Consider the following 25,268-nt stretch of genomic DNA (forward strand, 5'->3'; position numbering starts at 1 on the left):
GTTGGATTTATTATAACATAAATCCAGTGGGCACCTTAGAGCTGCCCACTGCAAAACCTAAGAGACCTGGCATGGTTGCTAACTGGTCTCAGCCAGCCTGCCACCACCAGACAGAAGTCTGGACTCCTGCTCTCAGGAGCCAGAACACAAAGCCTTTCCTGGTTGTAGGTGTTACACCCTGCACCAGCATTCAGCTTCAAAGGCTTAACCGCCTTTGAAATCTGAGCTTTGCCTCTGCTGCTAGCAGCAGATGGCCGCCTAATGGTTTTTCCCCCACTTTGAGTGGGAAAACCATCAGTAACCATAGCCAGAGTAGGAGGAATGGCCTTCCCTCAGCCTGCAACACCCCTCAGCTGTGGGAGGCGGGGTGACCACTCCATTTCATTTTCCTCCATCATGGATGGTAGGAAAATAGCCAATCAGGGTTAGGGATGTGACCCCCTTCCCTCAGGAAGTGGTCACTTAGTGGGTGTAGCCACCTTAAGGTAGGTGACCCAATTGGCCACTACCAGGTACTCACCCTAATGCCCACTAAAGGCAGTATTTAGTAATCATCCAGACCTACAGATTAGATTTGAAGGACATAAGAAGACTGGGAACAAAGAAGACACGAGGCACATTAACACAAGTTTTGGCTGGCCTATCTGCACTGTACCCGGCCTCCCTGGCCCCAGCATTGGAAAACCTGCTGTGTTCTAGGAGTCCCTAACCCCTTGTGACCGCTACACTACAAGGGGACCAACTGCACTTTAAGTCCACCTGTGCAGTGTGTTTCCAAGTGGTCCCCCTTTCCATTTTGCACCAGCTCCAAGACTTTCAGGCGCTGCTCACGCTTGACCCAGGGACTGCTTGAACTTTTCCAACTGGCCCATAGGACATCTCGATGACCTCAACCTAAAAATAGAAGGTGACACCTGTGAGAGCATTGCCTGATTTTATATGCCATTTTAACGTTTTTCCCATTCATTCCGTATGGTGCGTGATTACGCATAAAATGCATATATTTTCTAAACTTTGAAAAATCATAACAAAAGAAGTACTTACCAAATATTGATGATATTGATCTAAACATTTTTTATAAAAATCTGAAGTATTTTTGTAAATTGGTCTTGAGTTATTCTTCCGAGTGTGTGTCCACATTTATTGGTTCTGTGAGTACAGCAAATGGCTAGCACCAGTGCTTTAGATGGGCCGGTACTCTCCGGTACTGAGTACCAGCACTTTTTTATTTTGAGAGGGAGAGTACCGGCATATCTCAAGAAAAACGTAATACTTTTAATTGGAGAGTACCGGCACTTCTCAGAAACAAGCAGGTACTCTGATAGAGAGTACCTGCACTTCTATTTTTCCATTTAAAGCACTGGCTAGCACATTTCCAAGACAAACCTAACTGCTCACCCACACTACCACAAAAATAGAGCATTAGGTGGTCTGCTTTTTAGCTCTGGATACCAAGGTGGGGTTCCTTGGACTTTCTGCACAGTGCACGTCTTTTTCATACACTATATGGAGAGCCAGCCTCCTACCGTTACTAAGAAAACAACCATTACCATTGAGTCAGAGATGCCACTTGAGTGCTAGTGCTGTTCTGTCTCAGCTTCACAGCTGATAGCAGCAGGCTTTTGCTTTTGCTGTGTGCAAATGGTTCTGAAGTAGAGTGTGAGGCAGTGGAGGCAAGGTAGGTACAGACACTAAAGAACAAACATTTGGGGAGCTAAGGTGATTTTATGTTCAGACCACAAGACTCTACTAAGATGATTGATAATAACGTAAGTGATGAGGAATTGTTGCCTAGTTTTAGGAACATCATCCACTCTAGCATGTGATAGAGCGGAACGTGGTAACAATTTACCTGCGTTCGGACGCTCTTTAGGTCGATGAATCTTTTGACTAAGTGGGAACTCTCTGTACTATTAATCGAACAGTCTCATCTAATCGATAATCAATAACGAACATAAGCAACACCTTGAACAACATAACACTTAACAATTAATCCAGAATACATTTCGGCGAACCCTGACCTTTCAGCCAGGAATAACCACACCAGTTTATTGCAAAGTTAGTGAGTTTATTTCCCTATATTAACAAGGCTAGCACGATATAGATGTGTCTCAACACCAAATGATAAACATAAATGAACATTAATAGCTGTCCATATCGTCGGAACAAGTGTAATCTATGTAGCATTTGAATCACAAGGCATTCGATAGTGGCAATGCAAAGCACTAATACGATAATCTGTAATGGGCTAATTGCGTACATTTAGTCAGCATAACAAGATCTCAAATTGCATCGTGCGACATATGGAATCCTCGTCTAACCTCAAATTAGCATCAGCATGTGGGACTTCATGCAAAACAATTTGGCAACATCAATTTAGAAAACTCCTAGCTAGGGTCCTTCTCAAAATCAGCAGTTGGTTACCTAAAGGAAACACAATGCAATTTTACAATTTCCTTTCATAATTACCAATTCCAATCAGCAATCAATGAAGTCTTCGTCTCACAGGTATCGTTTCTCGATCAGCATAGGGCCGGGACAAAAGGGGCAAAGGTGAACGGGGCAATTGCCTCACGGCGGCAAGATAAGATTACTACTTCATGCAAAGGGGCAAATCAAAGTTAAGTCTCTAGGGCAAGAATCATTAAGGTCTCTTTCTCTCGATTAGAGAAAGCATCAAAGTCTCTCAAAATGGCGTCGCAGCAAAATGGGTCATAGTAGCTACGAAGTCAAAATGGCGGGATGTCCGAAGATAGAGAGAGCTTTCCTCTCGTGCACCTGGGTTTTATAGACAACAGTTCAAGTCCAGTAGGGTCTCCATTGGAGGGTTCATAGGTTAGCTTCAAATTGACCAATCAAAAACGACAGTTCTCAAGCTTTTACTTAAGCATACATTATCCTTGGAGATGGGTACGCAAGTTGCAACATTGTCTCTCGATTAGCTTACTCTCAGAGCCTCCATTGTCCGCACCTGCAAGCCGACCTTGAATTAAAGAGAAAATATGCCATGCTGGCACCAACTTTAAGATAAGCATGTGAACAGTCTCTGTGGAAAAGTACAGCTTCAAGCAGAAATACACGTTTAATAGCACAGTGGAAAAATACGAACATCTAAACCGTGAGACCAGACAACTAGGCCAAAGCCTCCGCTAAAGTAATGCTAAGCTAAGGCATTTCAAATAAGCAAATCGTAGCACACGTTTATGATTATGTCGGATTAGTGCAATTCTAATACACCACGTTATATAAAGCACGCATATAAATGATGGCAAACTACTCTGAGGGCACATTTTGTCCCCGTACAATCTTCATTAATTCGGTTAATGTCACACACGATTATGTCAGCACTACGTTTATGCGTTAATAAATCAAAACCTTCATTTTCTGCTTCATCACATGTGAACTGAGAACGAGTACATACTGAAAAATGTCAGAAAAAAGTAACAGTGGCAATAAGCATAAGACTAGAAATATACATTTACTTTTGTCGTTGAGTACATCGCAGTGTGTCGAAATTGTCTAGCTGACTGTCTTGGCTTCCTGATTCAAATGAAGTGTAGAGAGAATTTGAAACAAAGATGGTTGTGGCAAGCGTGGATGATGCCATAGAAAAGCTAAGTGGCACGGAATCGAAGGAAGAATATGTGTCAGCTTTTGCTGAAAACGGGGTGTTTAAGGTGGCTTGATACTTATTGCTGAAGGGAGCAAACCGGGAAAGTTGTTTTCCTGTTCGTGCCATACCATATTTTAATGTTTTTCTGAACTTATGGTTTGTGATGCTGTTGTGATAATGCATGGTAACAAATTTCTACAAGCAGTGAGAGACTAATTGATTATGGTAGCACATGAGGACCAATATTGAGCATATTTTAACCTAAAACTGTATAAAAGAGACATTTTAATGCCCAGGATTGGAAGCAAAGGTCACGAAGACAATGGCTGAATGTAGAATATGCAAGAGAGAGAAAAGAGGCTTAAGGTTGGTGGAGAAGAGGGGCCTTTGTATGTCCATGATTCGTGTAGACCATTGCTCAAAATTAGCTTTGATTTCAATGCGGCTGTTCCGGGGTTTACTAGAGCATTTATGTTATGCTGATGTTGTGTTAGATGTCCATTACAAGTGGTTAGAGGTAACCTTTTTGCATACTATTACCATATCAAGCACAATCAGAATACTTAATGGCATTGTATTAAGGGGAAGGAGTTCCAGCTTGCCTAGTAACTGTTAATGGCACCTAACTAGTATTGAATTAAATGAAATAATTTGTAACTGTTTTGAGAGTCAGCAATATCAGGATTTCATTTTATCATCCACAGCCAAGGATCAAGTAGAAATCTCAAATAGAATGGTAAATTAAGTGATGGAAATGGTTTTGAAGAGGGGTTTGCAAATCCAGGGTGCTATTAAAGATTTGGGGACATATCTTCATGCCCCTTGGCCACCAGTGGATCACTTCTTGTGATGCTCGGGCGGTGCATGGTGCAGACCCATTTCTACGTGGCCACACAAAACCATTTGGTATGACTTCATTAGGCCCAGTCATGCTCAGTTATGTGTCTTATCGTTGTTTTAGAAGGTAAACTACTTGGGATATGTAACATCCAACACTGTGCGCCTTGAAGTTTCAAAAGTCAACCCTTTGTTATGAAGTCTAATATCCCATCAGCTCCCTGAGTTCAGTCGGGCCTATCATGTTCAGCTATTTTTCGAAAATATTTTTTATTCATCAGATCCAAAACAGGTCCACACATATTTATGAGGTAAAAGAGCGTCTGTATGTCCAATCATGCATAGTCCTGTGTTTGAAGCAGCTGTCTGATTTGCTTTTATAGAACGTGAAGCGCAAGGCCTAACTTTCAGAAGCAACTCTCCTTCGCGCATTCTTATCATGTTGTTTTATGTTTCCATACCAGATGTAATAGTATACCCTCTTTTGTAGTGTTCATTGACATCTTGTTAAGTTTTCGAGAAAAACCTCCAAGTCAGATAAAACCGTGTCCAATCGTGACAAACCAAAGTATCAGGGTGAGTCCTTCTTTATCGTGTACCTGTGCTGGGCAGGCGTCTGAACATTTATTTCGTTGTTTATTTACTGAGGATTTTATTGTGGTGCAGCTTCGACCCCAAAGGGTGTCAGAGAGCTTTACAAAGTATAGAGAATAAAGAACAAACCATTACATAAACAGAAGGCATAGTGTGTCAAGTAGGTCAAAAAGCGTAAGGTATTCGCCTATTTACAAGTTACATTAGCATAATCGATACAGTTTATCACATTGGGTAACGTTACTGAATATACAGAGTATCCAGAACAAAACCATAAGAGATAGAGAAATGTACTGAATACATAATAGGTAGATAAAATGGAAGCAGTATACGTAAAAGCAGGGTATCATGGAATATCGAAGATGACAATTACATTAGGGCCTGTACAAGACTGGTTGATTAGCAGGTCTTTAGACAATAAGTGAATCTAAATGGAGGCGTCCAAGGATGTGTTTCAAAGGGCAAGGTCGAATATAATCGTATTATTAGCAAGTCCTCTCCGAGTGAAGGGTAGGCATTAATGTATTAATATTTTCTCTTTGATCTAAAATATCTCTGGTCGCTGGCGAAAGGACGAAGAAAGTTGGCCATTTAAAATGACTTGGATAAGTAAAGATTTCATTTCTAGCTTAAAGGCAGCAAGGAAAGAGTTAGATCCAATTGGCAGTGAAATGGTGTTCCACAACCTGGAAGCATATCCTGAGAAGGGTTTTTTGAGTGTTCTTTTTCTTTGAGAGGAGGTAACTCCTAGCATCAGGTTATCAGAGCTACAAAGGCGTTCTTGACCTTAAGAGATGACTAGTGTGAGATGGACTGAGGTCCTTCTGCAAAGAGCTTTATGAATAATGGATGCCAGGGTGAAGATACTTATGTCTTCAATTGGTAGCTAGTGTACTGAAATCAAGATGGGAGTGATGTGATCATGTTTCTTTGAACCTCATACTTTTCTAGCTGATGTATGGAGAGTGTATTGCATCTGCATTATTTTAAATTATAGAATGTAATTTATTATTTTTTACAAATTTCCCCTATCATAAAATACATTTATGACACACATTTCTTTGTCGATACATGTCACACTTGAGGGGAGTGAGTAGCCAAAAAACAAGGATGCCCTCACCTCCCAATCAATAGAAAGCAAATCAAAATGACACAGTCACTGTGAGTGAGGATCCTACTAAAAATCTAGGAGATTGCAGGGTATCACAATTTACCCACTCCAGTACTCATGGGATGAATAGGATAGGATAACCCCCTCAGTTAGATTTGATTTGTTGATAAATGGCCTATGCTTGTTACGCAATAATCAAAGCAGATGTCAGAGGTACAGTTAAAACCGTTAGGGTGAACTATAATACTCGCAAGGAATTTTGCGTTTTCTTAGACTTTTGCTCTCTTCATTTTTAAGTCTAATGCCCTGATTGTTGTTTCATCTCCAATTTCTAATGCATGTAAGGAGGGCACTTTGCATCCAAGCAAGACTTAGCTGATTTTGTGCTACATACCAGACATCTGTAGGGAGAACAAGTTTTGCGCTTCCTGAGCACATCCATGAAGTTAATTATCAGGAAAAATAGTCGCCTTCTTGGGGCTTTTTTAGTATCTGACATACACTATGTCACTATGCACCAATGGCAAGGGGTAGGTTGCAGAGAGGCCTATCAAATGATGTCCAAGCCAAAAGAATATTCTTATGGTACATCATGCAATAAACAGATCTGATGGTTTACATAGATTAAGTGGTGAAAGCAGATTTTAATAAAATTGATGTTGTGTATTATTAAAACATGCATAAACATTGGTCATATACAGGGCTACATTATATATACACCTTTACATTATGTAGCTGTATATTAAGTCAAAATCTTAACTGTTGTTGGTTTTAAGCAAAAGGCAATAGTTTTTGAAGGTTACTTTGAAATCCTGTAAAAAGGGACTAGCTGTGAAGGTATGCCGATGTGAATTGAAATGAAGCAGTGTTAACAGGTGAAAAGACCAGAATCAGAAACCCACACATACAGTTGTGGGTAGTGTGAGGAGTTCCCATAGGCATATCTTGGGTTGCCTATGTCATTTTAGGATAGCAAAGAGATAAATTGGGTATATGCTCTTACCCTTTGTAGACCCAGGTTAAGAAGCTGTATAAGGCCTTATTCCTGGAAGAAATCCCTCTTAGTGGCAATAATGAGAAGAAGGTGTGTGCTTGATGATGTTTGGGGACTCTATACATTCAGTGGGAAAGATCAAACAAGCAAAATTCTCTAGATCACTAAACACTGGCCTTCTCTGGAGGTCAGTTCTTAGACTTCCAATTGGGCCATCATTATAACCCAATGACCAGGAAAAAAAATTCCCTTTGTTGTAGCAGTTGTTTTTAATCTGTGATTCTTTTTCAGTCCCCATCACAATCAACAATATCTACATACAGAAGAATCCCACAAACTTCATCTGTCAGCAAGGTCCAAACAACACCATTAGTATTTCGGAATCCCAGCATACTCAGATCGGAAGCTGCAACACCATGAACACTTCTACAAGCACTGTTGTGAACGAAAGATGCTTACCCTCACCGTTCAGTATCCATGGCAAGTATTGAGTATGAACAAAGTTGTGGTCACTTGTTGCTAAATAGGGCCGAATGAGGCAAGGATGACTGACCACACAACCAAAAACCTCTCCCAAGCATGTGACACTTTTACATGATGTTGTTATTGGTATTTAACACTTCTGTAGCTCATATTCTTTCATTAATATTGTACTGTAGAGCCTTTCAATAGTCCGTGGTGTGACTTTTCAAATGTTTTCAGCATCAGTGGTGGAAGCCCATCCATGTGTATTGGGTGACTGGCTGATGAAAGGGAATTCACTAAGCCAGTTTCAGAATGACATGATGAAGACTTTGTTACACCAGCTGGGGATGACCTTTACAATGGAAAACATCTTAAAATCATATTGGTCTACAGATTTCCTGCCACTGAGACCAACTCTATCTAAATATTTGCTTATGGTTCTCAAGAAATAATTTGGCAGATGTCACGGTAGCAGGCATTTCAGGAGACAGTTTGGTTATGTGAATATTATTTGTACAGAGTTGCTGTCACTGTCTTGTGGTAGATGCCTTTCTGAGCCCAACTGCTGTTGCAGGCATTATCTTTTATGTATTGTTGCAAAAGTGCACAAATGAAGTGTGTCCATTGTGGGAAGAGATTTTCCCTGGAAACGTGCTCTGAAGTTTGTTGTATAGCTATTTTATCCAAATTTAATACATGTTATTTTATCTAACTAGGCCTGCCGTTGTGCACTGTAGTCCAGTTACATTTTATTCAGAATCGCTTTGTTTTTCTAGCATTAGCCACATTTGCGGTGTTGTTTTATTTTCTCTATTGAATTGTTCTTTCACCTAGGAAAGCATCACGTTCTAAGTACTGCATTCCTTTCACTTTGTGATTTTCTCAAGGCTGCGGTCAGATAGGATTGCCAGCAAAAGTGTTACGCTGTGTCTCCAACATTCATAGAAATATACACATCCTTACGTGGGGACATTTTTCCTAGAACATCCATTATTTTATTATAAAAACACTTCTCTGTCCCATTCACGTTAGAGAGAGATTCCAGCAGATGACCATGACTGCATGCTGATTGCTGATTGTCTTCGCTACAGCTGCTTGCTTAGACTACAGAATCCCTGGCCTATGTGGGGACGGTGTCTTTTTCGACAACAGGTTTCCTTGCTCAGGTATGGGGATGATGTCTTCCCAGGGGAAAACCTGAAAAGCAAATTAGGGTTAATCACTCTGTAATCTAACATAACTTAGGTAGGAAAGATATATATCACTCCTAGTGACAATATGGTGGAACTGTTTTTGTGTTTCACTCTCCTTGTCACAATTTTGCTTCTATTGTGTTTTATCATACTAGTTATTGCAATACATGCCATTTTATCTAAGATGCAATTACTTCAATAAACCCTTTGTGAACTATATTCTGCTTCTATTTGTCTTTGCCTGTGTGAGACTAATGTAACCAAAAGAAAGGGGTGAGATCAGATCGACCACAATTCCTCTGAGGAGTCTTTCTTGTCATGTGCCCGGTTACCACAATCATCCCTGCTCTAGGGCTGAGATGAGGCGCTTCTAGTTAGCTGGAAAACCTAGATTAGGTGTCACATGGTGTGGGATTGTACTCAGTACCCTACAATTCAGGTGATTCAGCCGCCCAAATCCAGTAGCCTCATTAGGATAATGAAAACCTGCGCAACAAGGTGACACCACAGGCATTATGCATTGGGTTAGCATGGTTGTGTGGACAAAATGTGTTAGCTGAATATGTTTACATCTTGAAATGCTAGCTTCTTTGAAAGCTCCTGTCTAGCCTTGCATGAATGGTTGGTGTGCTGTTCAGATGTTGCTGCAAAACTCCACTGCGGGTAACAGTGATGTAGTGGAGGATATGGTTGGTGACTAAAGCATGCACTTCACATGTAGCCTTGTTGTTCTACACAATTTCCCAGTGACAGATTGGAGTTTTCACAGGTGAAGGAAGAGACATTTTTTTATTGCTCTCTGTAAAAAGAAATTATCTGTAAGCTTTTGATTTAGACTAGGAGAATGTGATCACCTGTGTAGTGTTTAAACAACTTAGGAATGTAGGAAGGATCTCACCTTAGACATGATGGTCCTTCATGGTTGGTAGGTTTGAAACATCAGCTGAAGGGAAAAAGGACTTATGCCAATGATAGATTGATGTGTCATGCAAAATGCTTTAATGTAGATCTTTGTGGCCACTAGAAGCAGTACAGCTTATTTAGGCTGGATGGATGAGCCCACAGTGATAGAGGTTGAGGAACATTTTAGCCACTGAGTGAGAGAGGGTTATGGCTTGCCATTTTTCAACTGGCTCATCATTCCAGAACTAGCAATGTCACACAGAACCTGTAAAACATAAGATGAGTGTGCTGCTCAGTATAGATGACAAATTAACTTATTTTTTAAAGAAGATGTTGCAAGGAAGATGTCAAACCAATAGAATATTCATTACAGTTATCACAATGTTGTAGCACAAAAGAAAAAGGAAATTTTAATGTGCGTAGATTAATGCAGTCTCAATAAAGCCACCTGGATAGATGGATATCCTCCACCAAGAATTGATGATATGATGACTTCTTTGAGTGGTGCAAAGGTTTTCTCAAAACTTGATCTTAGATCAGCATATCATCAGGTTGTACTTGAGAAATAATCATGTCATTTCTTAGCTTTTGTTACATCAGATGGTGTGTTCCAGGACCAATGGGTGCAGTTTGGCTTAGTGCCCGCAGCAGCTTTTTTTCAAAGACTAATGAGTCAAGCGTTGTGTACGTTGAATGGTGTTTTTGCTTTTCGGGACAATGTTTTAATATTTGGGAAGAACAAAGAAGAACAATTGGAATGACTTCAGGATGGGCTAGAAGCCTTTTAAACAAAATTAATAACACTTAGAAGAGACAAATGTGTTTTTGGAGTTAACAGTGTGGAATATTTAGGCCATATGATTGTAGGATGTGGAATTAATCCCAGGCCTGGGTTATGAGAAGCTATACCCAACCTACCGGCACCAGGGAGTCTTGGCCTACTGTTGGCGTTAATAGAGTTGTGTGAGTTTTACATGAAATTTATTGAACATTTCACTATTATTGCTGATTCCATGTATAAGTTGTTAAAGAAGAATGCACAATTTGTAGGTGACCATGAGCAAGCACAAGATTTTCCATCTATTAAGTGTTGTTCGTGCAAGCACCATTATTAAGTCCATATGTGTCTTAGAAGTCACTGACATCACTGTTGATGCCAGCAGTGTAGGTGTGGGAGCTGTGTTATAACAAAGGAAAGATATCAATGATCACAACACTGCTTATGCATCCTGCACGTTAAAGATTCATGAACTTCAGTATTTGGTCATTGAGAAAGAAATGCTTTCCTCTGCTTGTACTGTCCTTAACGTCAAACCTTATGCTTGGGGTATAAAGTTTATGTTACGCACAGACCACAAAACATTGGTCTCCATCGTGAAAGGTTATGATGTTAATCCTACAAAGGCAACTGCTAGACTGCTACATCTTAGTTCCAAACTATTAGAGCATCATCTTGAATTTGAACATATACAGGGGGAGAAGACACATTGCTTTTCTCTGTTACCTATTTCTGATGATTTGACACATACCACAATGAATAATGATTCAGACAGTGAATCTTTGGTTGCCAGGATATGTTGTTCTGGGAGAAAACATATAAGTGAGACAGAATGGAGAGATGATCTTATCAAAGATTCAGAACAGTGCAGCCAGTTCACAAGTATTACATATGTAGTTTCATTCTGGCCCGCCTCTCCTCCAGCCATCTTACTTACCCTTTATTCAACAATTTCAGCCAGTGTTAATATACACTACTCTCTCATGCCTCTTGTTGCAGCTATCAACTGGAGGGGTCTACTATTTTCTAAATCATTTCCGCTGATCGCCAGATCCTCTGCCCTGCTTTTTTTGTCTCTGCTGGTGCATTGAATGTGCTACTCATCTGCCAGTGCAACTCCTGCAGATTCATTCTCCAAGAGCCTTTGCTTTTGGGGCATTTGCCTGCCAATGTCAATACAGCCTCTCACTGAGACCACACCTTGCACCAACATTTGGGATGACTTTTTCAAGAACCTACCCCCTGTGGAAGTACCCTCAGCAAGCACATTTTCGCAGTCTTCATCAGGATGATTCCAATTAAATGTGACAATGCACCATTCACCTCCAACCAGAACCCTACCAGTTTCCCACAGGACCATGCATGTGCATGAAGCCAGCAGAAGGATGGTCACATTTGCCACAATCACATTTGTCACATCTGGAAGGAAGTTCAGGATATATATGCTCGAGAGCTTCGGGGGGGGGGGGGTCAAGGGAGTCTGGAGCAGAATGTTAAATTGTTTGAGTTTGAAGAAGACATTGAGGCACACAAACTTGACCTGCTCACAACCTCTTTTCTATTTAACATCTTACTGTACATCCCTACAGTCCGTGCTATACCTCTCCTTAGCCTCCACTGTGCCCTCCTCCTTATCTGTGAGTAGGGCCACATGTAGTTGTGTAATGAGCCGTCTGCAACCAGCTAGGTCACACAATTGTTGCCACTCTGTGTTCCTGCAGTTCATCCAGGAACGTGGTCCCACCACCCTGGGCCATGTGTGCCAATCTAGCGTACTGTAAGCACTGCCTGGATCGACTCCAAACTCCTCTTGGGCCTGGCCATAGGTAATAACTGTTGAGGTAGAAATCCCCTGCAGTCCTGCAGCTCTGCCCTCCCAACACCTCGCAAAGGACACGTCTTTGCTTCAATATTCACCCCATTATGAACAGCGAGAGGATCTTTCAGAGAATGCAATGGATTGAGTCAAACCCCCGTCATCTGTCCCACATTAATCATGTACTGGGCCCCAGGGTCCTGTGCAAATTCTGAGGTATTGGGAGGTAACGTGCTTCCAGCACAGTTCCAGACCCAGCAGGTGTGCCATGCCCCCCTCCCTCCAGCCCCAGCCTGGGCAGGAGAAACAGCTTAGACTTGGTTGGCTGTGTTTGCCTGCAGTCCCCAAACATCTGTGAATTTGCTCTGCCTCTTCAGCAACAACAGGACTGACTGCCCAAGACTCTACAAGTAGACCAAGGCGATTTCTGCGTAGAGTGAGATGACGTGTGGGGTACCAGCTAAAGGGACCCCTCCTGCACCAAGCCTGGTTCACAGAACACAGGCCAGTGGCTTCATCGATATTGTGAAAAATATTGGGGACAAAGGACAACCCTGTCTCATTCACACTCAACTCCCAGCAGTCTAACATCATCTCCACTCTTGCAGACCCACGCACCTCATATTCAACCTTACAGCAAAATTTTGAATAAACTGTGACCAACAAAATAATTTCACTGTGTAGTATTGGAAGAAGATATCTGAAAATTATTCACGAAGGACTATTGGGTATCACATTCAATGAAAAAAGATATTGAGGGAAAGGTGTTGGTGGCCAATTATGGATAGAGATGTTGAGATCTAGGTTGAAAAACATAGAGAAGTGTAGTTTGTTGAGCAAATGACAATGGCTTACAGTGTAGGAAACATCCACTGGAATGAAATGGTTGCCTGGAGGAGGTTTGGGCAAGGTTTAGTGTGGATTTTATTTTCTTCGTGCATTTATTGTTCTACCAATTCAACAGAAATACATAATTGTGTTGGAGGATTATGTTTCTAAATGACTGGAGGTGAAGTTTGTGATACATTTTCTTACAGGTGTATTTTTCTGGAGAAGGGTTTTCTTCTGAATTCCTGTCTGATAATAGGGCACATTTCATACTAGGGAAGTGGAAGAGTTTCTTGAGAATGCAGGTATAAAAAATAAAAGATGTAGTCTGTATCATCCCTAAAGTAATGGTCATGCAGAAAGGATGAGCAGGTGGATGAGTTCTGGAATAGTGAGCCCGGATCAAATAAGGTGCAGCCATTGGGAACTGGATGGGTGTATTGTGTTGTTGCCTTTGAGCTCTGTTTTTACTAAGAAAACATACTCACAGTCCATGCGAATTGGCCTGGATAAATCTTCTTTTGAATGTTTGAGAGTTGGCAAAACTACTAAGCATGATGATGCCATGCATTTATTTTTACCCAATTCCAGATTACTCATGGTGCCACTTCTGTAATGATTAGACATCCGGTGGGTGCAAGCTTGCTGAAAGTGGGAAGATCTACTTATTGTGTCAATAAACAGAATAAAGCCCTTGCTTTTGTGTAATATATATACTTGATCGGAGAGAGGTAGTCACAGAACCATTACGACAGGTACATCCATCATGGTGTGGTTGGGTCATTGTTTAATATTTACTTAGGGGTCATTATTTATTTATTTATAGTATTTGTTGAGCACTGGCCTAGCCACAGATGCAGCATGGCACTTTACAGAAAAACATTAGATACAATATAACATCAGATAACTGACAAATAGCATAACTATATTTAGCTCCATCTTTGTTAAGCTCATACGGGTGAACTATGGAGAGTCAATTTTGAACATGTGAATATTGAGATTTGTGCGTAATGTCAAAAGGGGTTATTCTTAGTCTTTGGGAATTTTTCTTTTCAATTATGAGGGGATATTTAAGGTTAGCCTTACTTGCCCTCTTGTTACACTTTGACCCGCAAGGATGCATATTTGTTCTTGTAGGTTTCCTGGGAGATCTGAGTGTATAGCTTTTTGCATTATGTATGTGGCTTTGAAGGTGTTTTGTGCTTCAACAAGATGCCTGTGGAGCTGCTTCAGGAATGGCATTATGTGGTCTATTTTCCTGGCATTTTCAACATGTCTAGCTGCAGCGTGCAAGATGGCTCATATATGAGAGATTGTAGATTTAGGGTCGGCCGAGTTGGCGCTGCCATTGTCTGTATGCAAGGGTACTGGAGCTTGCACAACTGTCTTCAAGGTGTCTTGGGTGATCGAAGCTTTGACTTTCTTCAATAGGTGTAATTGGCATGTTGTTGCCTTCAAGAGATTTATTATATTATTATTCTAGGTTAAGAATCTGTCAACTGAGACCCCAAGCTGGATTAGGGGTGATTCATAAGAGAGTTAATATTTCCAATCATTTTTGTACTTGTGTTTGAGGATTTTTGGAATGGAGATAATTGAATTTGGTCTTGTTTGGATTAAGTGTCAGAGAGGAGACAGATGTCCACCTAATATTCTTTTTAAGGAAGCAGGATGCTTATTACCAGTGGGTTGTAAACTCTCTGGTGTTGCTGCATATCAATAAAATATTGGTGAAGTGTTATGTTCTCATCTTTTATTACTACTGCCATAGGCCCTTGATAAAGCATTTTTGCCCTTTCTGTTAAAACTACGTTCCAGAAGTGCTGTGTGACTTACATTTTCAGATGCTGCTCATAGATCAAGCACCATAAGCAGGCATCAATGAAGTCTAAGATTATGAGGCTGTTACCAAACACATGAAGAGTGGATGAACAAGTACTGTATTTTGATTTAAATCCTGATTCAGGTTTGTTAAGGAGGTTATTCTTGGGTATGTGCTCAGGAATTGGAGAGTGACTGCAGTTTGCAGGGATTTTTGCCAATGAAACATAATATAATAATAATAGTCACTGGTCTTAAGTTCTTTATATTGTTAAGGACTACTTTTAGTTTCCTAAGAAGTGAAGAGACCAGTTCAGATTTCAGACCATTGTGGAAAGAACCTTCTGTTAGTGATATGCATACTATTTTAATAGCAATGGTGGAAACTCTACTGACTATGTTTTGATTAAAGTACCCTGCAGAGCTTCTTCCAAAAGCAATGATGGATTGTTATCTTATCATGCTGCAAAAGTCAAAGGTCTTCTATATTTAGATGTTGAAAAGTTGACAATTTGCCTTACAGATCTTGCTGGAATAGAGGGTGGTTTTGGGCCTTGACTAGTGTTTTCAACATTCTCTTTATTTTACTAAATAAAGTTCCTCTAAAACATAAACCTTATATTTCCAACTTGGAATTTCGTTGCTTTTGGGTCAAGTTGGAGAAAATGTTAATGGTTTGAAAGAGAACTCTTGGTGTGTTGAATGCTTCTTTGATTTTGTTGTTTTCCTTTTGTCTTGAGAACTAGAGGCCTCATTTAAAGTTTGGTAGACAGGGTACTCTGGCCACAAAAATATACTCCACCCACCCTATTTAGAGTCAGATGGACCATCATGTTTCTGCTGCCAGTGCCCCTGTTGCCTGTGCCTGTGAAAACATCACATTGACCCTATTTAAAGCTGAAGCCATGAAGTACTTTTTTTCTTTTTGGCACAATCAGTAAAAGTCTGGCAATCCTGATAAGAAAAAGAAAGCAATTATCCTCCCCCATGAATGACATTAGTTTTTTGCTTTAGAGAAACAAACTGCCATTTTGAGAATTTGTTTTTGTAACACAAAAGGTTTGTTGATCAGCCACAAGAAAAATAGTGGCCACCCAGCAGACATTTAGGGCCTCATTTATGAGGCCGTATTGGCACACTGGGTTATCAGAGTGTCATTTTCGTATGCTCCGGTGGCTCAGTATGGCAGCACAAGGCCACGCAAAGCCACCATGTGTGGCTTTTCATGGCCTTTGTAAATATGGGTCCATTTCATGCATAACACTGCATGAAAGGGACATTGCATGGGTGGTGTTGTGAGTGTTCCCACGCAACACCCATGGAACACTAAGGAATCTGATACATTCACAGATTTACAAGTCTGGGAATGAGTTTGATTCCTATGCCACATCAGAGGTGGCGTAAAAGTGATGCAGTGGTGAGAAATATCTTTAATTCTCCCCGTTTTTCTACTTTCTGCAGCACACATAGAAAGAGAAAAACACCTATCTTGATTGTTTTTTGTGCAGAAAGGTGTCCCTTCCTGCACAAAACAATCATCCCCACAACACAGGCATCCTTGCCCCATGGTGCAAAGGTGCCTGTGTTGGCGCTAAGCAGCACTTTGCGCCGGCAAAGGGGAAGAGGACAGAAATGTGCTGTATCTTGCAGACATGACACATTTCTGTCCTTTCCCGGTGGCACAGGGCAGCGCAGCAAGACACTTGCTGTGCCGCCCTGCACCATGGGCTTGAAAATGTGGCCCTTAATGCCTTCAGAGGAGCTGTGGAGGGGCAAAGGAAACTGACATTGAGATAAGGGATCAGTGTGAGTGGCTAAATATGAGATGGTCACAATGGATCACTTGCTATAGTTTGGTTCTAGGGTGACATGGTTAGGTTCTGGAGTGTCAGTGTGGAGTTTTTGAGTATGTGAATCACAGAGGAGTGATCTTTAGGTATTCACATAGCGAAAGGTATAAGAGTGAGGGGGGGATAAGCTTGAGTAGACCGAGCTGCTGTGGACACGGGGACTCTAGGCTTAGAGAGCTGGAAGGAGGACCCACAAGAGATATACTTAATAGAAGGATCCGGACTGAAGGAATGTGCTCCATTAAAGGAGAACAGAATCTCATGCAAGGGAGTTGCTGTCAATAAGAGAAAGACAGACTGAGGAGGGAGTTTGTAAAGGAGCATTTAAAAATAAATTGTATTGGACCAGCTGTGCTCAGCTAGACAGGGTGGAATCATCAAATGCTGTAAAGTGACATAGAAAGCTTAAATAGGCCTAGGGAGGAGGTGGTTATCAGAAGGGTTCCAAAAGGTACTATAACATAAGGGAATAGCACATCCACCTGGTCCGTTGTTGAATAGGGATATGTGTTGACCTAAATGTCGACACATTGTTGATGCAAAGTTCAGACTAATATTGAAGACCAAAGTGGAAGACAGTATGGAGGCTTTTAGTTCTTGGGAGTGAGGACACTGTGTAACCATAAGTGCTGAGAGGTATATTGATTAGACATTTCTACATACCTTGTAGTTCACGTCTAGTTGTTTAGAGATGAAGTGTAACTTTCTTTCGAGCCACTCATCAATTCTTTATTCTACTTGGCCTTGAGTGCTAATCAATGACACCTTTTAATGCCTCACATTGCCAGCAAGTTGTCTCACCCTTCATGACACATTCTTTGAAGGATATGCTCAAAGTAGCGCATTATAGCACTCGCACACAGCAGTAAATTGTAACAATATCTGAATTCCACATTTTGTGTATGGGTACCATACCCGTAGCAGTGTTCCGCACAGCTAAGTATTATTCTCCCATGCAGTTTAGTAGTATGCAATGGTTTTTCTATAGTTGTCAAAGAACTATGAAGAAACCTTGAGGGATGACACAGATCAAGAGTATATTCATGTAAACAAATTCTAGTATGGTCATATTTGGATAATATAGAGGTCCTCTATGCTAGTAAAATAATCTTCTGCTGTGAATGTGTAACTGCATTATTAATCTAGGAATCCGCAATCGAAGTAGAGCCTTTCAGGAATATCCAAAGACTATTTCGGTTTTCTGAATGCTCACGAATTATGTAAATTACTTCCACTGAAATGAAATATATGCACATTTCTGTCACGCGTACTTATTTTATAATAGGTAAAAAAACACGAGGGCATTTTGCTATTAGGTGGTTTTTAAATCAGCCCTATTTGAGGGAAATTAGCCTAAACGTTGAGCTGTGTTGGTATATGCTCAGATTTTTCTATATTTTTCTGTTCTGCTTGGAAGAGTTTGATGTGACAAAATGCAAGGACTGATGAACTTTGCTTTAATCATTGATCAGGAGATACTACTCGCAGTTCCCCTGAATATCATTCTTCATCAGTAGACGTGGGAGAGGCTTTGCCCGAGATGATGACATCCCCCGCTCCATCCCAGGAAGTGAATATTACCCAGTCACAACTTCAGAATTCCATGATTGGCAATAACAACGTAATGGCAATCAGCTATCAGATCGACGGTCCAAGGAGAGAAGAACACAACATTGAAAGTGCTGAGAATTTGACAAGGAATAACTCAGGTAAGTAACCGTTTGACAGTTTACAAGTTTCATGAAAATTACTCTGAAGTGTGAAATCCTACAGGACAAACCTCAGCAGATTCGTGTTTCCGAGTGCCTGGTCGCCAAAGACCCTTTCAGCAAAATCTTCTGTGTTTATGGTGGTTTTGCTTAATATGCCATCCAAATTGTGGCATATTTTCAAGTCGGAATGTGAATTCCAAATCATAATAGAAAAACAAATGCGTGTGTAAATTGTTTCTCCATTAATTTGCTTTAGTATGGAATACACTAGCCAGCGGTTGTGCAATTTGGTTTTATTACTTGTAGTACACTTAGAAATGGGAGATAACAAGTAATAACATGTTATTACCATTTTAAAAGTATGAACATTGTGCATGGTTACTATTTGCTTCCACGATCTGTGTCAGATTTTGCCCTAAAATGCTATGTATGTCCCAGTTAAAGGGATTGTGAATCCTAATTTTAAAGACAGAGTTGAGACACTTTTCACTATTTCCCATGCCACTGGATAAATTACACAGGGTTGTTTTGCTTTTTCTCTTGAATACACAGGGGGCCATATTTATACTTTTTGACGCAAAACTGGGCTAACGCAGTTTTGCGTCAAAAAAATTAGCGCCGGCTAACGCCATTCTGAAGCGCCATGCGGGCGCCGTATTTAATCAATGACGTTAGCCGGCGTTAGCCGCCGGCGCTGCCTGGTGTGCGTGGAAAAAAACGACGTACACCAGGCAGCGCCGGCGTAGGGGGATATGGGGCTGGGGCGTCAAGAAATGGGGCAAGTCAGGTTGAGGCAATTTTTTCGCCTCAACCCGATTTGCGCCATTTGTTCCGACTCCCAACCCCCATAGAAATGACTCCTGTCTTAGCAAAGACAGGAGTCATGCCCCCTTGCCCAATGGCCATGCCCAGGGGACTTATGTCCCCTGGGCATGGTCATTGGGCATAGTGGCATGTAGGGGGGCACAAATCAGGCCCCCCTATGCCACACAAAAAAAAAAAAAAAAAAACACTTACCTGAACTTACCTTAATGTCCCTGGGATGGGTCCCTCCAGCCTTGGGTGTCCTCCTGGGGTGGGCAAGGATGACAGGGGGTGTCCCTGGGGGCATGGGAGGGCACCTCTGGGCTCCTTCAGAGCCCACAGGTCCCTTAACGCCTGCCTTTTGCAGGCGCTAAAAAACGGCGCAAAAGCGGCCGTACGTCATTTTTTTTACCCGCTCACTCCCGGGCGTGAATTTTGCCCGGGAGTATAAATACGACGCACATGCCTCGGAGTCGATTTTTTAGACGTGAACGCCTACCTTGCATCTCATTAACGCAAAGTAGGTGTCCACGCTAAAAAATGCCGCAAACTCCATGGACTTTGGCGCTAGACGCGCCTAACGCCAAAGTATAAATATGGAGTTAGTTTTGCGTCGGAATTGCGTAAAAAAAAACAACGCAATTCCGGCGCAAACGGAGTATAAATATGCCCCAGAGAGTTTACATGTAGGGTATGGAATTCAAAGTTTAGGACCAACCTACCTCACGCAGCGAACATTTTATCACATCCAAATACTAGTGAGCTACCCTATTCCTTCACTAAAATTGCCCATATACAATTTTCCACTAGTCCCTATTTAAGCCTAAAAAAATACATTAATGTTGTTTCATCAGCGTAGTGGAAATTATCTAATCTCTTGGCATCCAGCTTGGTAGCGCTGTTATGCTATTTGTTCGCCCTATAAGGAAATATGCAGTGTAGATCAGAGATAGTACTTAAGACAAAGAACAACCCTACATCACCCTTGTTATCACTAAAGGAGACTGTTCGCAAGAGGAGCAAGGCAGCAGGAGATGGCAACAGGAGACTGGTGGTGGAAGGTAAGTGTTTTTTTGTTTTTTTTAAGTCATTTGGCCCCCCCCCCCGCTGATGACGATTAACATCAAAGAACAAAGTGGGGGTGAAATTAATACTTTTACTGCAAAATGAAAATGCAGAAATGTAACTCTATCAGCTAATTTATGAATATGAGTATTGGGCAACAGTGCTGAATTTCACCAATTGATTAATGATTATAGTTGCTGAAGTTATTCATTTTAAGGTTTGGGTGGACATTGCACCTGTTTGCAAAACCTGTTGCCTAAAGTATATGTAGAGATGGATTTGGGTCAGCTACCTTCAAGCACTGGCTTTTCTGGATCAGTCTTTTTCAGCGTGTGGCATTTTAGATCAGCCTTAGGCATACTAGATTAGCCCAGGAGAGTATTTCTCACCCACTATCATAATATTGGCTGTTTATGTATGTCCTTCCTCCTTCTATTGAGTGCACACATTGGAATGCATGAGGAACTATTTTTCATCTAAAAGATACAATTAGCCATCACACTTTTTGTCATATTAAAATCTTCATCCCACAGGAGTGTTGTAAGCAGAACTCACTCCTTTTTGTATTGCAACTGTCACTTTTTTAATTGTCTTGTGTCATGACTCGAAACCAGCAATAACACACTACTACCAATACAACACCCCCAATACAACAAAACCAATACAAATAATGCAATTCAAATAATACCAATACCACTGACACTCATAACAATACACTACTACCGTCATTAGTACCACTACCACCAAAGCACCACTCGCAAGCACAGCTCTACTAAATACAATCTCATCCTAGTAACAAGGGTGACAAAAAATGCAGTTATCACTTAGGAACTATCTGGAAGGGTGCTTTGGCTGCATACACGTAGCATTGTGTTCAATTAAACTAGTTAATGTACCAATATAAGAGTCTAAAATATTCAGAACCAACTGTATCATGCCGTGAGCTTCCTGCTTTCCTATGTGAACCATTTCCAATCCATCCATCAGCCAGCAAGAGCACATAAACTGACCTCTTCCACCACAGCCTTGTCTGCAAACATCCTTCCGTGTCTTGCATTGCAGGATCTTCATGGCAGCCAGCTGCGTATCATAGACACCTGGGTATGAAGGCATCCCTGGCATAAAATAATAAAGAATCAGAAAATAATCTCTTCTGGCACAGACATGTTAGGCTTCTCCAGGGTGCGTAATTCAGGTTACCATCATGCCTGTTTCTGCCAAAGTGAGTTACTATTTATTCCTAAAATAGAGCCTACACAGGTTGGCGCCTGCTCATTTCTGTTGAATTCATGGATAATTCATCACCATCTGTTCTCTGGGTGTCCACGAGGCACAGTGCTGAGATGCTGCTGCTTGGCAGAGCATATTGTACATGACTCATGGAGACCAGGGGACACTCGCATGGGTATGTTAATGACAATCACAGAGCATTTTTGAGACAAACTAGAACTCCAAGCAGAGGGCGGATGGCAACACCGCCTGTGCACGAAACACAATCCATGACAAACAAATGAGAAGATTTGACTGGTGTGCATTCTCTAGATCAATAACAGCTTTTTTTCTGATCATCTTCTTCTTCTTATTATTATTATTATTGTTATTATTATTATTATTAGTAGTAGTAGTGGTAGTAGTATGGTCGGTATCATGGTCATCTTTATGATTGTTACTTTTATTGTCAAGATCTGTGATAAAGGTCTAGCATATTCTTCAGCCTGCACGTGATCTCAATTTATCTCAATTTATTGCACTAGATGTTCTGCTGGTTCGAACTGGATGGTCTGCATTTATCTACCCAACTAAACCCTTCCTTTAATATATATATATATATATATATATATGAAATTAGTTTGCCGGGATTTATGAATTAAACTAGGCCGACATTTTTAGAAGGCTATAATTTTGCAAGCTGCAAGGCATATTTTGGAGTTACGTTTTTGCAACAGATGTGTTTTTTAATGTTTTGCCGTTTACGTTTTCACTTGGAACTCCCTGATCCATCTTTATGTCCAATCTCGACCTTGGGAAGGATATTCTGTCAGATGTTCCTCACTCCTCATAGTGTCTGAATATGGCTACATTAAACTATGAAATCTTACTAGCCACGGTTTGCAAAAGATGCGACAATCACAAATGGCCTTAATTGGTTCTAAAATGTTGTTGAAACTATTTCATGACATCCTGTAACTCGTACAGAGGTATTTGCCACAATAAACTACCTCACTTGGTCTTGTTACTCCACCACTGCTGGTGGTCTAAGAAACTTCACATTTTCCTGCTGTTAGAAACAGCAAGATTGAAAACCACATCGTTTAGTAACACTGTTTGGTTGTTGGTGCAACTACTGCTTGGACCTCTGCCTGTGGTCTGCAGAGCTCAACCACCATGATCTATTTTAGAAAATACCAAAAAGGTCACCGTTCCACCTCTTCTGGGATTAACGCCATGTTCTTCACTGTCCTTTTCTCGATTTCTCCATTTCACTAACCTTTCTTCGTGTTTAATGTGTTATCTAACCAAGGTCTTTGTAAAGCATTATATGCCCTCTGTGATGAATGCACACTATATATAACTGTTAAATGAATCAAATAAATACATAAAAATATGTGTTATTGTGGAGGTGCAACTGTTTAGACTAGTTAACAAACTCACTCCAAACGTAACGTCTAACACTGGAAGTAATACAACAGATGTGCTTCCTGTAGTGGGCTTCAAACTTTTAATGCCATGAGCCCCACCCCCCAGTGTAAAAAAAAAGAAAAGAAAATTGGAGCTCCCTAAAGTGACAATAATATTTTCTTGCAATCAAACACCGCAGCTATGTTCAGTTATCTCATTTAAAAATTCAGTCAAATACATTATTGGAAACACTCTGTTGGCAGCCAGGTCTCCCTACCAGTGTAACATATCTACTGTGTAATTATCTATCAGAAATCGAGGTTAGAGGGGCTCCGAGGTTACTCTCACCCAACACTTTGACACTCAGGACATGAGTGCCCAACTACATTACTGATGGCCCATTGCGAGTGGCTCACTGGTGCTGTGTTTTTGCTGTTTGTCATTACTCCTCAGAGGCATAATGAGACATGCTTCTCTTGGGCAGAGCAAGCCACCACATAGATATCACCTAAGTGCCTCCCTCATTCCCACCAACCCAACTGGGAGGGAGAGGGGGCACCCCCACAGTTTTAAGACTTCTGCTTTCCTTGGCCTAGTGCTACACTTGTGAAATGATTTAGGGCCTGATTACAACTTTGGCGGAGGGAGTTGATCCGTCCCAAATGTGACAGATATCCCACCCGCCATATTACAAGTCCATTATATCCTATGGAACTTATAATACGGTAGGCGGGATATCTGTCACATATGGGACAGATTAACCCCCTCCACCAAAGTTGTAATCAGGCCCTTAATGTCTCAACTGTTTATAATCAGCACACTTCTTTAACCAGAGCAAGACTTATTATGTACGAAGTGTGGCCAGTGATTTTACAGAAATTGTCTGCCTTTGAGTGCTAGTGTCGATGATGGCCTCATCGGGGCAGCATCCTTCCCAAGCTATTGCTAATTCGATATGTTCTTTGCAGGTTTTGATACAGATTCACTTTCGGACGACACCGGATCTTCGTCAGAAAATGGCGATACAACTCGTACAATAACAAGGGACCAGAACTCTGGCCAGAACATCAACATAAGAGACTCTGCAGTGAAGAACACTGTGATTGGCAATGACACTCAAGTGACAATTGGTGATGGCTTCAACAACGATATGTCCTGGCTGATCTCACAAACACACAAGTTCAGACTAGTTGACGGTATGCATCTGTTATCTGTGATGTGCTGTTTCTTTGCAATCTTCCTCTAAAAATGTTAATATGATGCTGAAACAATTTCTTTAAAAAAGTAAATATGTCCATATTTACTCTGAGAATTGTGAGGTAATCATTCCATGGAATTATTCCAGGGCTAGTTGATCCAATCCCCCTTTTCAATCGTTTACATGTGTTGATGAGCATCTCACTACATCCAACACTCACACTGTTAAGAGTCTCATTATCGCTTTTGAAAAGGACATTAACTTTGCAGCACAAACGTCCTAAATCTGGACTATCCTATGAAATTGAAGGCAGCAGTCAGTAGAAAGCAAGTAAAACATGAAAAACATGAAGAACAAGGAACACAAGAACATGTGGTCACATTGCAGGAAGCAATCCAATAAACGTGACACACTTCAACTACTCCAAATCTGTCTGTCCTGCCTAAATAGACAGTAAACCTTATGAAACTGTTTCTACAAATTTTGTATCATTGGTTTTCCTGGCATAGAGAAACGAAGAAATGCAACAAGGTATGCAGCAAGGTAACAGAAAACATTAATGTATAAAATAGCCATTTTGCTGGTGTCGGGCTTGTTTTAGAAAAGAAACCCCTGCCAGTGGCAGTTATTCCACTTTTGCCAATGGTGCTAGGAATTGTGGTGCAGGATGTGCTGCAGCACTCCCATAAAACTTGAAAGAGTTTAGATGGAGAATGAACAGTAATAGGCCACGCAAATGGTTGTCCTCTGGTAGCATTTGTTGTGTTTTGAAAGACAGACTGCCAGATGTCCCCATGCCTTTAGTGAGATGATGAAACTGCTAGCACCACAGTCTTTGGCATGTCGTATTAAGATAAAAGGGCAACACATCATCAAAAAGGTAACCTTGAAGATGCCTCCTAAAGTAGAATATGAAATTGTAACATAGCTACCCACTAAGCAAATGAATAATTCCACATTATCCAGCATCAGTTTTTACTTATGTGGGAATACAATATGTGTCAAATCTTTGACTATACAACTGGAAAACACTATCACAGACCTTACGTGTTGCTATACCTATCAAA

The 25,268-nt window shown here is 41.0% G+C and overlaps 1 protein-coding gene across 3 annotated transcripts in view; it reads left to right on the top strand.

Annotated features, from left to right (window-relative positions):
- ZBP1 (Z-DNA binding protein 1) overlaps window positions 1–25,268 on the top strand; it is a 172,476-nt gene that overhangs the window by 127,732 nt on the left and 19,476 nt on the right. For 2 of the 3 annotated variants that reach the window (XM_069201967.1, XM_069201968.1), the window contains 3 exons: window positions 7,441–7,629; window positions 18,276–18,512; window positions 23,972–24,199. In XM_069201967.1, the coding sequence (XP_069058068.1) occupies window positions 7,441–7,629; window positions 18,276–18,512; window positions 23,972–24,199 (654 nt within the window). The remainder of the gene's footprint in view (window positions 1–7,440; window positions 7,630–18,275; window positions 18,513–23,971; window positions 24,200–25,268) is intronic. The other variant, XM_069201969.1, reaches the window with a different exon arrangement.

This window comes from Pleurodeles waltl, chromosome 7 (genome assembly GCF_031143425.1).
Source record: "Pleurodeles waltl isolate 20211129_DDA chromosome 7, aPleWal1.hap1.20221129, whole genome shotgun sequence".
Lineage (NCBI taxonomy): Eukaryota > Metazoa > Chordata > Amphibia > Caudata > Salamandridae > Pleurodeles > Pleurodeles waltl.